Here is a 12,390-nt window from a genome sequence, read left to right on the forward strand (position 1 = left end):
AAGTGTGCGGAAAAAAAAGGGGGGGGGGGGGGGGGGGGTAAGCAGGTATAAATCGGTCGAATTCTGATCACACCAATTTTGTATGAACATAAAAAAAGCCATTAACAGCAGAATATATCCTCCCACTCTGTACCCGTGAATAAAAAAAGATGACGAAATATTAAAATAGATCAGCGTGGGGGGGGAAGAGGGGCTGAGACATCCATAACCCGGGGTCCAAAAAAAAAGCAGCGCAAAAATCCAGCCAAACGGAACATTCTGCCTCCCAATTGTTTTTTTTTTTTTAGAAGCAGGGAAAAACTGAAGAAAAAGCAAGGAAACCGGTACTCCTGTGCCTGGGGGAATTCATCAAAAAAAGAAAAGAAAGTCGTTAGCTTTGCAGGGTCGTTAAAAGTGGACGGGATATCGATATCCAGGGGGTGAAGATTAGTAGTCCTCAGGATAAGCGTATTTGCTTGATGCAGAGCGGTATTCCTTTGGAAGCGCCGATTCAGCCTTTGCCTTCATGGCACTGCAGATTCACGTATTAGCAGAAAATTCCAATCGCTGATATAAGGGCGGTTTTGCGAAGGGGGAAAAAAAAGCGGCCACCTGCAAAATTGCCAAGGACGGCGGGGCGGAGAAAACAGAGCAGGGGCGGAGCGGGGCGGAAACCGACATGGTTACCAGGAATGGCAGTGTGTAGAGGGGTGTAAATGCAGCAGAAAATGGGGTTGAAGCGGGTGCAGAGGCTGAAAAAAAGCGACTGCAGGGAGGAAACTCACCCGACCCGTTTTTGGGTCCACTCGAGGTCGGCCTTGGTCTCCTTTGCGGCCTTGATGCCCTCTGCGAAGTTTGCTCTGGCGCCCTTGACGCGGCGTTGCATGAGCGCCTGGAGTTCGAGGAGCTCGCGCTGTTTAGCGTTGAGCTGGCCGGAGCTGCAGAGAGTCAGAACACGATCATGAAACAAGCACTCGCTAGTAAGAATGCTAGGAAAGAAAAGAAAGAAAAGAACAGAAGGGGTTAAAAGAAAAAGGGGGACGAAGAGACGTACAGCTGGGTCTGCTTAGCGATGCCCTGGTCGAGACGGGAGGGATCGAAGACGTTGCTCATGCGGTCGTTGAGGGTGTCGATAACGTCGACGCCCGAGTAGCCGGCCGAGGAGTCGTATTCGCCGCTGGCGCTGCCGGTGGTGGTGCTGACATCTGAAACCTCAGGGGGAGAGCCGGCAATGCGGGAGACGGGGTAGTAGCTGGCGCTCTGGGGGGCCTTGGACGGCATGTTGATGGGAAAGGAGGCATTGTGGGCTCGCATGGCAGTCTCCATTGTGACAGCAGTGTTTTGATGGCGAGGACAGTAAGGATGCAGAGGCAGGAGGGTATAGCTACTGGGTATCAGGGGCAGCAGTGTATGCAATGCAAGGCTACTGTGCTAGTATGAAGACGTAGGAGTATGTATGCAGCAGGACAGGAGGCAAGACGGCAGTCAATGCTAGGCAGGGCAATGCAGACGGGCAAGACGATGGTCGAGAAAATAAGGAAGAAGGAGGAGGAGGACCAGACGAGGACGAGGAGGCCCCTTTTATACCCCTCGAGGCCCTCCTGGCCTGCCCGAAGGGGGATAGTCCCGCTGGCTCCCTCCCCCCGGCTGCGCTGCGACTCCCGCCGGCGCCCCCTTCTGCCCTTGCGGCCCTTCGTCTCGTCCCTTCGTCGTCATCGGAGGAACAAGGGAGAAGACGAGGGAGCAACGGAAAAAGAAAAGAAACGAGAAAAAAGTACAGCGCCCCCCTTTTCCCTGTGGTCGACCCCCCCCCCCCCCCCCGGCCCGTCCGTCTCCAGCGTCCCAGTCCTGATCCCTTCCCGATCCCTTCACCCCCTTCTCGCCCGCTGCCTCTGGCCTCCCTGCCTCCGTCCGCCGATTCGCTGCTGGCGCTGGCTGAACCCCGCCTCGCCCCCCGCGGAGGCCATGCCCAGCTGCTCGCGGATTCGCCAGAGACAGGCGCTAGAGCTGGGGGGGTTGCAAAAGTCGAGTTGAGGAACTGGCAGCACACACGGTAACAAAAGTGTAAAAACGGGATGCGAATTGACGGCCAGCAGCGAGGCCTGGGCTGGGATCCGGCGGCGAGCGGCCAGAGAGCCAGTCCCCCTGCAGTCCTCTCAGCGGCCGGCGACACCCTCCATCAGTGCTGCGGATCGGTCGTTCATCGGGCGTTGGCCGTTGGGCGTAGGGTTGGTCCTCGTCTGTCTCGTCTGTTTAGTCAAGTAACTTGGGCGCAGGCAGACCAGAGACGAGGATGCGGTCGATCGATCGATGGTTCCTTTTTCTTAGCTGCTAGTTAGTTAGCTCGTTAGCTAGACAGTTATAATACTAGCCAACTAGTTATTGGAATTTTTTAGTTAATATTATCAAGTGGTTATTATGATGTAGATGTGACTGTGTTCAAAGGCCGTTGATTTGATACTGCGGCCTTTTTCTCGGGCGGCGGCAGAGGTCGATATAAAGGACGCAGCAGGGCCAGCAGGCAGCCAGTCAGGGCCGTCAGGTCGTCAAGAAGACAGTCGGGTAGCCAGAGAACTAGATAAGCTGGGTCAATCGTCGGGGGACAGGCGGCAGTGACCTGATATATCAAAGTGCTACGAGCTGTCAAGGGCCTTCACCTCCACGTCTCAACGGTCTGGCGGGCTGCATGGAACTAGCTGCCAGTTGCATCTGTCATTGGCTGCCATTGAAACGGGACGAGCTGCTGCTGCCTGACCGTCGCTGCTCGCATTGAAACTTGCGGCCAGACGAGCAGACCAGGTCGAGGAAGTGGACGAAGTGGGCGATGAAGACGGAGTAGACGACGAAGACGACGAAGACGACGAAGACGAAGGAAGACGAGAAGTCCAGATTCAAAGGAACCATGATCATCCTCTCATTCTAACAGCCGGCCGTAACCAAGTCGCCGTCTAGTCAAGATGTCACTGATGTAACTACCAGGGAGTTGGTCCGATGGCGGTTGTATCGACGTCAAGGTTTAGTTACCCAGACGAAGGCCATCCTGCGCTGGAGATTAGCTAGTTAGTTAGAAAAGCAGAAGGACTCGTTTCAGGGAGTTGAAGTAACCAGCGAGCCGCTTGTCTGGTGGAGATTACCTGGCTGGAGTCGATCATGGTGGCCAGGAACCCCTGGACTCAGAGACAAAATGATAGAGTATAAACGACTGGTTCTATATCCTGTCCCTCGACTAGACACTCAATTCCACAGTATATATATATATATATATCCAGGACATCTATGCTATGCATATGCATGCGCGCAGGAGGGATACCAGCTAATAACCTGATGCAGGGGTCGAAAAGGAAGCAAAGAATCAGGGGTAGACAAGGCTATAGAGAGAGAAGCCCCAGAGTCGGCGTAATCGATCATATACAGAGCTGTCAAGTAGAGAGATATACAGGAGAGCAAGAAGAAGTCATACAGAAGGTCCTTGGAAGTAATACTAGCTAATAGTCGTCATAATTTAGTCCCGATATTTCTCTTCTACTCCATTTTGCGTCCATGATTTTGAACAGGAGAATAATAACAGTAAAAAGATATGAAGGAAAGCAAGAATAAAAAAAAAAAAAAGAAAACAGCACAAGGAGATGAAAAAAAGGATCATATATATAATAGTTGAAGCGAAAGGAGACAAAAAAAATAAAAATAAAACAAAAGCAGAACTAGCCACCGGTTCGTAAATTCCTCCTATTTAACCCATGCACCGATTGAAAGCCAGAACAAGCGTGAGGCCAGAGAGGACAGCATGAAGGACGCAGGACGTAGAAGAGGGATAGCAGTTTAGGGAGGAAGAGGACGGAGAACGAGAAGAAGCATAGCAGAAGAACCCGAAGGAAGTCAAATATGTAAGTAATGCATGGATAACGTGGGGGAAAATAAAGATAAAAAAAAGAAACGTAAAAAAGGAAAGGCCATTAAAGAGTCCCATTAGAAAGCCCGGATTGGTTTTTTTTTTTGTTGCCCTCGCGCAGAATGGGCCAAAGAACGGTGAAAACAAGCATTGAATACTTTAAAAAAAGATAAACAAAATGACAGAAAGAAAAAGTGGGAAAGGAGGGCAGGGAGGCGCTGTTGAGGCGGACTTTAAGGTTTGCGATCCTTGAGAAGGACACGCGGAGTGCTGGGGTCGAGCAGCTCCATCATCATCTTACCGAGCTCGTTGTGTTTGATCGGCTTCGTGACGTAGTCGTTGAAGCCAGCGTGGGCGGCATCGTCGATCTGGTCTATCATCGCATTGGCGGAGAGCGCCATAATGGGGATCTGGGGGAAGTGGTTGTGATTCTCCCAGGATCGGATCTCCTTGCAGGTCTCATACCCGTTTTTAACAGGCATTTGAATATCGCACTGCCGACATGTTAGATTCAGACACTTTATAGGATGGAAGGCGGGATAATGCATACAATTATCAGCGAGTAATAGCCCGGTTCTTTGGAGAAGACCATGTCGACGCACTCTTGGCCATTCCCGGCAGTTTCAGAGACAAGCTTGACTTTATCCAGGTATTTTAGCATGACCTAGGTTATTTTAACGTTAGCACTAGCGCCATCACGGCATAAAGGTAAGATAAGAATGTTAGTACATACCGTCCGATTCGTCTCGTCATCTTCAACAAGCAAAACTCTATACCCCTTATTGCCAATGACCTCTTTGACAATCTTGGACATATTTTTGAAGCTGTTGTTAACCTCACGTGCCATATCTTGGTTTCGATCTTTGCTCAGCTCGCGCTCGCTCCTGGGATCGAATATCAAGGAAAACGCGCTTGGCTTGACGGGCTTGGGTACAATAAACACACTCTTCCCGGCTGCTAAGAGTTCCTTGTATACGGCAGTGATGTTGCGCTTGAGGTAGATATCTGCTATTATCACTAGTGTCGGACTAGGAGGGCCGTCAGGATCGGTTTTAAGAAAACTGGACATGATCTCGGTCACCTCAGGGGCTTCTGGGAGACCAAGAACTAGGTGCGTCAGAGGATCATTTTTGTTCAGTCTTAACTCCCTCCAATCTTCCATATCCAGCAGGCAGGTCATCTTGGATTGCACGCCATACGGTACAACTTGCTCGATATGCTGCTTGATTGCTTCTCGAGCATAGTCAAACGGACAGATTAACACTGTGTTGTACGCTTTGTATATAGTGGCAACCTCCATCGATTTAATTGGCGAACAGAGTGCTGGCGGAGCCGCAGTCGAAACATAATATTCAGATTTTGGTTTGGCAATGGGCAGCTGCTTTTCTTCTCCCGTCGATACTGGGGCGGTAGGAGGCCGTGACAGGTGGTCATCGTCTTGGATCTCCATCACTTGACCAGGCGTGGGGGGCTCGACAATCTCCTCCGAAGGTGACTGGGGTGGCGCCCCGGCCATCACATAGAATGAGAACTTGGCTCCCCGCCCTTCTTTGCTAGTAGGTGTCAACCGCCCGCCATGCATCTCTACAAGCTGCTTTGACAAGAACAAGCCTAAACCGCTACCAGCATGCTGTTGCGACCCGTTCGTTTCAATCTGGCTGAACCGTTGCATCAGGCGCTCTGCATCTGTCGAATTGAAACCTTTACCAGTGTCCACGACTTCGAAATTAAGCAGGATCTCAGATGGTTTCGTGTTAACGTTGGGATCGACGAGGATCGAACATCGCGTGCAAATCTCGCCTTGGGTAGTGAACTTGACCGCATTACCCATGAGGTTGATCAAGATCTGACGGATACGGAACCGATCTCCCAGCACGGTCGAAGGGACATCGGTGTCAACCAAATAGTTTAGTTCCAGACCCTTGTCGATCGCCCTGGAGCTAATGGTGTCTATGGCGTCTTCCAGTACCGATCGGACATGGAACCACTGCCTGACAATATTCATCTTCCCTGCTTCCACCTTCGACACGTCAAGGATGTTATCCACCAGCTCACGAAGATTCGTTGAGCTGTTCTGGATCGTATCCAGCATTCTTCTCTGGTCATTGTCAAGTAAGGTATCAAGTACGAACGGAATTGTGCCTAAAATCCCATTAAGCGGCGTCCTAATCTCATGAGACATGTTGCTGAAGAATTTCGTCTTAGACTCCATCTCCCTATTCAACTTCTGCAGGGCAGTATTGAGCTCACGCTCCAATAACTTGCGATCGTTGATATCTGTACATGTACCATACCACGACGCTTCACCGCTGCCAAAGTCGGGTGTCTCAACCTTGACCAACCGCACGAGGTGCCATCGGAAATCTCCTTTTCGGGACCTAAATCTGATTTCAGTCGTATAGGAATCTCGACCGTTCTCATCGCGTTGGATTGTAACGATTTCTCGTCGCACGAGTTCCTGCAATGCAGGCGTTACGCCTTTACCAAACACTCTGAGTGGATTATCATATTGCTGCTGCTCTGCAGATGAAGACGAGGGTGACGCCTGTGTTGAATTCCTTCGACACCTCTCGGCTTCCTTCAGCGTTTCAGCGAGGTTTCCATTAGACATTATACGGGCAAACTCAGGTATATCATTCGACTCTGGAATAACCTGCGGAGGCGATAAGATGCCACATTTCTCCAGATCATCGCGATGAATATACTTTGCAAAGCCCAAAGTCATTGCTTCATCAAGGGACTGGCCTGTGTATAGTTCCCATTGCTCATTTACTGAGATCAACCCACTATACTCTGCGGCCTCGAAGACAACCTGAGGAATTGAATTGGCGAGAGCTCTGTATTTGACATCGGTCGCGAACATTTCTCGCTCCTGCGCCGCCTTGCGCTCAGCGACATGTTGTTCATGAACATCCAGAAATGAGCCGATCCAATACAGAAGCTCACCCGCCCCTGATATGAGCGGATTTGCCCGGAAGATAAACCAACGGTATTCAGATTCATCATTGAAGCGTTTCACGCGCACGCGCTCTGTAAACTGCGATCCAGTACGCAACGCTTTTGTCCAATGCTTAAGTACCTTTTCATATTCACTAGGATGAACGTTCTGCCAAGGGTCCCGAACTCGCGGTTCCATAGGCTGGCTTCGCCGATACGCATCAAACTTTGCATTGGTCCAAATAACCTCGCCGGTATGTGGCTTTGCAAGGAAGAGGTGTAAGGGTATCGAGTTGAGCATCAGCTGCGCAACTGTGTCTGGGAAGGGGCGCGAGGAGACCTCACGATGCCATTGAGCGGTGAAGGAGCCTGTTGACGAATGACGTGAAAATTCGGCGAGCATCTGTGGAGTATTCTGACTTGCTTTTGTCGGAGCTTCGGCAATCGAAGGGGTATGCACTAATCCCGGGTCCCTTGAAGTTAATTCATCGTATGCAGCCTTTTGTTGTGATGGAGGGATTGCAATAGCCAGTCCTTCGGTTGGTGTCCCTTGAACACTGTTATTGGCCATTGCGGACGCTGCAGCCGCAGTGCTATTGCAGTTATTGTTTTCAGTCGAAGACGGGCTCTTAGCTCGAAAATATCCCTCACCAGTAGCGTCACCACCACCCAATTGAGTCAAGGGGCTTGCATAGTTTACATGCCCCGATAGACCATTAATGAGCTCAAGCTCACTGTTAGCGTCTGAAAAGGTACCGCCGAGACCCAAGAGGTGACCATATCGCTCGACAGTAGGGCTCGTGCTTTGTTTTTCTAGCTGGCTGTACTGCTGCGCAAGGCAAAATGAGGTCGTAAGATGAGGAAGCAGTAGTGCTAGAGAGTTTCGGAGATTGGTTGGATATGGGATTATGGGAGCTAGGAGGGATATGACAGCAACAGGAAAGCGGAGCGTATCCGACCTTCCCTGTCGTGACGAGGAAGAATGGATTAGGGGAATGTGGATGACACTCTTTGCGCGATCGATACCAATGGCCTCCAGGGGTGCCGTTTCTGAATAATCGTGCGGCGGTGGACTCGAGGCGAATGCATCTTCGTTCACCTCATTATATGTTTCTGCAAAGAAGGGATTGACGTCCGGTTTTAGGAGAGGAGCGGGAGATGGAGCAGGCGACTGTGACCAAGGAGAAGGCGGAGTCTGTTCATATTCTTCGTACTTTTGGGCTGGAGGTGAAGGGTCAAAGGGAATCGGCTGGTATTCGTGGCCCATGAGTGTGGATTTTGGAATACCCCTGCGTTCTTGGGCCGAAGCTAGGCTAAGAGACAACGGAGTGGATCGATGGGATGGCATGGGTCCTTTCAGCGGTGCTCCTGGTGTCTCCGAGCGTGGGGTACGCTGGATGATGTCCTTGTGCTTGTGAATCGCTGCATTGCTATCAGACGAGACATCTTGCATGGGATCATCAGCGTATTCTCTCGTCAATGCAACGGGAGTTGTGCGGCCAAAAAGTTTCACCACACCTGTCCGCTTAATCAATGGCTCAGGCTCAACTTCCAATGCTCTAGGAGTAGAAAAGACAACAGCAGTTGGGCTCGGTGGCCCGGACGCAGGCCTTGAACCAGGTCCAGACGCGGCCCCGAGTAACTCGCCGCTGGGTCCACGGGACTGGTTCCGGTGCTGGTGCAGTTGTTGAAAGGTCCCACTCAACGGGACAGTGTTGAAATCACATACATCAGCCATGATTTCATCCTCGCGCATGTGCTTACGCGGTTTTCTAAACTCCCCACTGGAACTTTTTCGTCGTGAATGGCGACCCTTTAACGGCGTAGGACCGCCTGATGCATCTTCGTTCCATTTCTCTGAAGGGTAAGAAGCATGACCAGCAAACGAATGACGACCCATCAGCTTTGGACGACGACTACCAGTGACAGATTTTGTATATTTGAAGGTATTGCCGTCCTCTTTGGTAGCTTCGCTGAAGCGGGCCTTAGAGGAGGGCTTTTCACATTCAGCCTTGGGGAGAGGCTGTGGCGACGAGAGGAATGGCGTGGATTCGTTCCCATATATACTATATGTAGCCTTCTGCAGCCATGGGACATTCTCTAGATCAGTAGCGTCGCCTGGAACCGCAAGAGTGAGCCTTTCAGCGCCATAGTGAGTCTTCAGAATCGGTACCACATTGGACCACCACCCATCAAGGCCAGGGTCGGCATTCAAAGAAAGAGTGATATCATAGAGATTTGGGGTCGGGTAGGGAGAGCTGTCGGCGATCGGTGCGGTGCCAGGAGGTAAGAAGTCTGCAGGAGCAGCTGTTATCGAGGCAGCTGGCATCTCGTTCATTCTCTTGAGGGTGTCCGCTGTGTAAGGGTGTCTGATAGACCGCCGCTTTGGTTTTGTCCCTCGAGGGGAGTGAGGAAATGGAGAATGAGGCTGGTGCTGCTGGCCGTGGAATCCCAGTCCATTCGAGGTCGCAGCATTGGCAGCGTTTGTATTCAAATTCAAGGCTGCCGAAGACGCCAGATGACCGTCCTTTTCGGCATTGGTTTTGGCTGAATGAGTGTCAAACGGCGACAGAGGAGTTACTAGTGACCGTTGTGGCAGGCTCGATGGCCGCATTGATCGCGAGGATGGAGACCTGGGGACCGACGGCTGGGATGATTGAGTAACCTTTTCATCGGATGTGTTTGGTGTCATGTTGGTATCCGAGTCAGTGAATCCAGAGTCGGTAGAAACAGATTCCTGGGCATAGTAGTACTGTGCCGCCTTCTGCTGCTGCTGCTGTTGCTGCTGCTGCTGTTGATTCATGATGGTCTCACCCATGCGTTTCCGCAGCTCTTCAAGAACGGAGCCGCTTGACTTCTTGCTATTCTGAGACGATTGATGAAGTCCAGCGTCTGTCAAGTCGAGATCTGGTGCTGTCGCATCATTGCTGTTGTTTCTGATAGTGTTTCCGCAAGTAGCAAACTCGGAATGGCGCGAGAAAGGTCTGGGGGTGGTGTTGGTATCACGACTCGGACGCGGTGCCGGCTGCGTCAGGTCAGAAACGAGAATTGATGAGCCCTGGCTCTCCTGGTACTGGTACTGCTGGCTCTGCGGAAGTCCTTCCTGCTGGTAGTCCTGCTGGCAGAGGTTGAGGCTGTCCTCTGGCTGCGAGCAAGAGAGACGGCGGCGCTGGTGGTGCTGGTGCTGGCCGGGAGAAGTCATAGAAGCGAGAGGTCCAACAGGCGAAGGTAACGGCGGAGTCCGCATGCTGACATGCCTCCCTCGCTGGCCAGTGAAGTCGTCCTCTGTCTGGCCTGGCTGTCTATCTCTGTCTATCTCGCTGTCGTGTCCTGTCTGGCTGCTTCACCCCCCCGTTGGCGGCGGCGGAGGTGGCTCTTGGGAGGCGGAGAAGAGGCTTACAACGACGACTTTACAGGCGAGCGACAGGCGGGTAGGGGCAGAAGCAAGCCATGCATCTCTCGGGGATCAGGAAGACGCAGACGACAGCCAAAAGAAAAGAAAGCTGGCTGACAAGAGCTCGCTGCCGTCGGCGCTGGCGCTATCGTGGATGGATGTCGGATTTGTGTCTTCTTCAGCGACGTCGAGGAGGTGAGGTCGAGGTTGAGTGTTGGAGTCTTCCGCTTTCGGCAGTATCTTCGCCGTCTTTAACTCGACTTCAAGAAAGTAAGTGAAAAAGGAAAAACAGCGACGAAAATCTTCACGGGTCAGTCAGTCAGTCAGCAAACGAGGTCGACTACGGCGAGCAATCCAACAGCCAACAGCTGCGCTAGGAAGAGATCCCGTACTTTTTGCTCTTCTTCCTCTCCGTTCTTCTTTTTCTTCTTCTTCCCCCTGGTCCCTTGGCGGGTCTCTACTCTCTTTTCTTCTATTCTTGCTTCGACTAGCTACGTCATCGCGCTGCCCCCATACAATTTCCCCCCCTACCCCCCGGTTACAAACAAAACCTGCCATCTGCTGGGTTCAACGAACTAATAATAATACCAACTAACCACTGGGACTAGCAGGATGGAGTACTTGGAGTGTTTGGGACAGACGCCAAAGCTTCTCCTAGTCGCCCTTTCATCCCCTGCGCCGTTACAGACTCGGATTCCGACAGAGAGGTTCGCCAGCTGAGCGACAGATGGACAAACAGACGGGCAGCCTGATAACTAGGGGGGAAAAAAAAAAAAAGAGAGAGAGACCGCACCCCGGGACCCTGCCTATATGCTGATTACTTTTTTCCCGTCACAGTACATATGTGGTAAAGCCTTGCATTGGCCAGGACTGGACAGGAACACGACGGAACGCAAAATAAAAAACGATATGACATATAATGGGGGGGGAGGGGGACACAGGGACGAGAGAAAAGGGGAAAGACAGAGAATTTCCTATCAGGCGCACTCTCCGCTGGGCCAGTCGTGGCAGCAGCCTCTCTCACACTTCCTCGTCCTACCAATCCAATTATTTACTTTGAGATGTTGTTCGATAGTTGCTCGAACTTCAAACGGCCGTCCAAAAATAATTGGAAGAAAAAGGAAGCAGACAACTAACTACGGGGTACGGAGTACATAGTTACGGAGTACGGAGAGAGTGTACGTTAAGTGGCTGCTCGACATCGTCACTTGGGCAGTCAGACATCTCTCCGGTAGTTGCTTCTTTTCTTTTCCACCCTAAAGTTGCACCGGCTGCACCATATACGTAACTGAGAGACGATGGGACAGTGCAATCCCTCGACTTGTACGACTCCTCATGTTGATTTATCGACCAGACCATCTCTCGATTTCCACGACGGATATTCTCAGATGTCGATTAGTTATTTTATCTGCGTCGGGCTTTCTTTACACCCTTCATTTATTATTCGACCCACAGCAAGGGGGAAAGAGAAGAGCAGGTGAAGGGGGTAGGATCCACCGCCGCCGTTTAAAAAAAAAAAAAAGGTGTTGAGTATACATATATGTGAACCGTTGGCGTCTTACAAGAACAGCATGCAACACGCATCACACTATATCCATACGGAGGAAGAGGGAAACCCCGTACTAGTCCACGGAGAAAAATCACAAACATGGAACGATTTTCCTGCGAGAAAGAGAGGGCACACACACCTGCACTTGGGGGAAATGAGTAAGAAGAATTCAGATAAGGCTGAGATCGGCGGCTTCAATAAGCCATCAGCATGCAAAGTGACATAACAGAGTGGCAGCAAATTAGAGCTCAACAGGCCGGGATCATATTCTGGAGTGCAGCACCAATGCTAATCGCCGACTCTATCCCTTGCTCGAGATTGTTGCTTCTGATCATGCATGATGATATATATGGAGTATATATTTATTTTTATATATATTTTCATCTAATCGCGGTATCGTTTAATATGCACCAACGACCTTCGCTTCACATTAAGCGGCCGTCGAGCGGTGAGCACAAGGCATGAGGTCACTGAATACGAATCGTTGAGGATAATGCCTGTTACCCATGAGATATGGGTAGCGCCTGAGATTTGCAATGATTTGCATTTTTGCCTTTTGGCTTTTCAGCCGTGTGGGATAATTTAAATAACGGTGAGCAACTCCATACTGATGACGATAGGATGGGGACGGTTCGATGACGG

At 51.1% G+C, this 12,390-nt stretch overlaps 3 protein-coding genes across 3 annotated transcripts; all 3 read right to left on the reverse strand.

The window, feature by feature from the left end:
* Positions 1 to 760: 760 nt before the first annotated feature.
* ARB_07751 (uncharacterized protein) lies at positions 761 to 1,305 on the reverse strand (the record flags this gene model as incomplete). Its single annotated transcript, XM_003013985.1, has 2 exons — positions 761 to 968; positions 1,034 to 1,305. 2 exons carry the CDS (start codon positions 1,303 to 1,305, stop codon positions 761 to 763), a joined length of 480 nt encoding a protein of 159 aa, XP_003014031.1.
* Positions 1,306 to 2,691: 1,386 nt separating this feature from the next.
* ARB_07752 (uncharacterized protein) lies at positions 2,692 to 2,889 on the reverse strand (the record flags this gene model as incomplete). Its single annotated transcript, XM_003013986.1, has 1 exon — positions 2,692 to 2,889. The coding sequence occupies one exon, from the start codon at positions 2,887 to 2,889 to the stop codon at positions 2,692 to 2,694; it is 198 nt and encodes a 65-aa protein (XP_003014032.1).
* Positions 2,890 to 4,101: 1,212 nt separating this feature from the next.
* ARB_07753 (sensor histidine kinase/response regulator, putative) lies at positions 4,102 to 10,052 on the reverse strand (the record flags this gene model as incomplete). Its single annotated transcript, XM_003013987.1, has 3 exons — positions 4,102 to 4,362; positions 4,419 to 4,532; positions 4,602 to 10,052. 3 exons carry the CDS (start codon positions 10,050 to 10,052, stop codon positions 4,102 to 4,104), a joined length of 5,826 nt encoding a protein of 1,941 aa, XP_003014033.1.
* Positions 10,053 to 12,390: the final 2,338 nt, after the last annotated feature.

Source organism: Trichophyton benhamiae (genome assembly GCF_000151125.1).
Source record: "Trichophyton benhamiae CBS 112371 chromosome Unknown Abenha-G-c-312d04.f1, whole genome shotgun sequence".
Taxonomy (NCBI): Eukaryota; Fungi; Ascomycota; class Eurotiomycetes; order Onygenales; family Arthrodermataceae; genus Trichophyton; species Trichophyton benhamiae.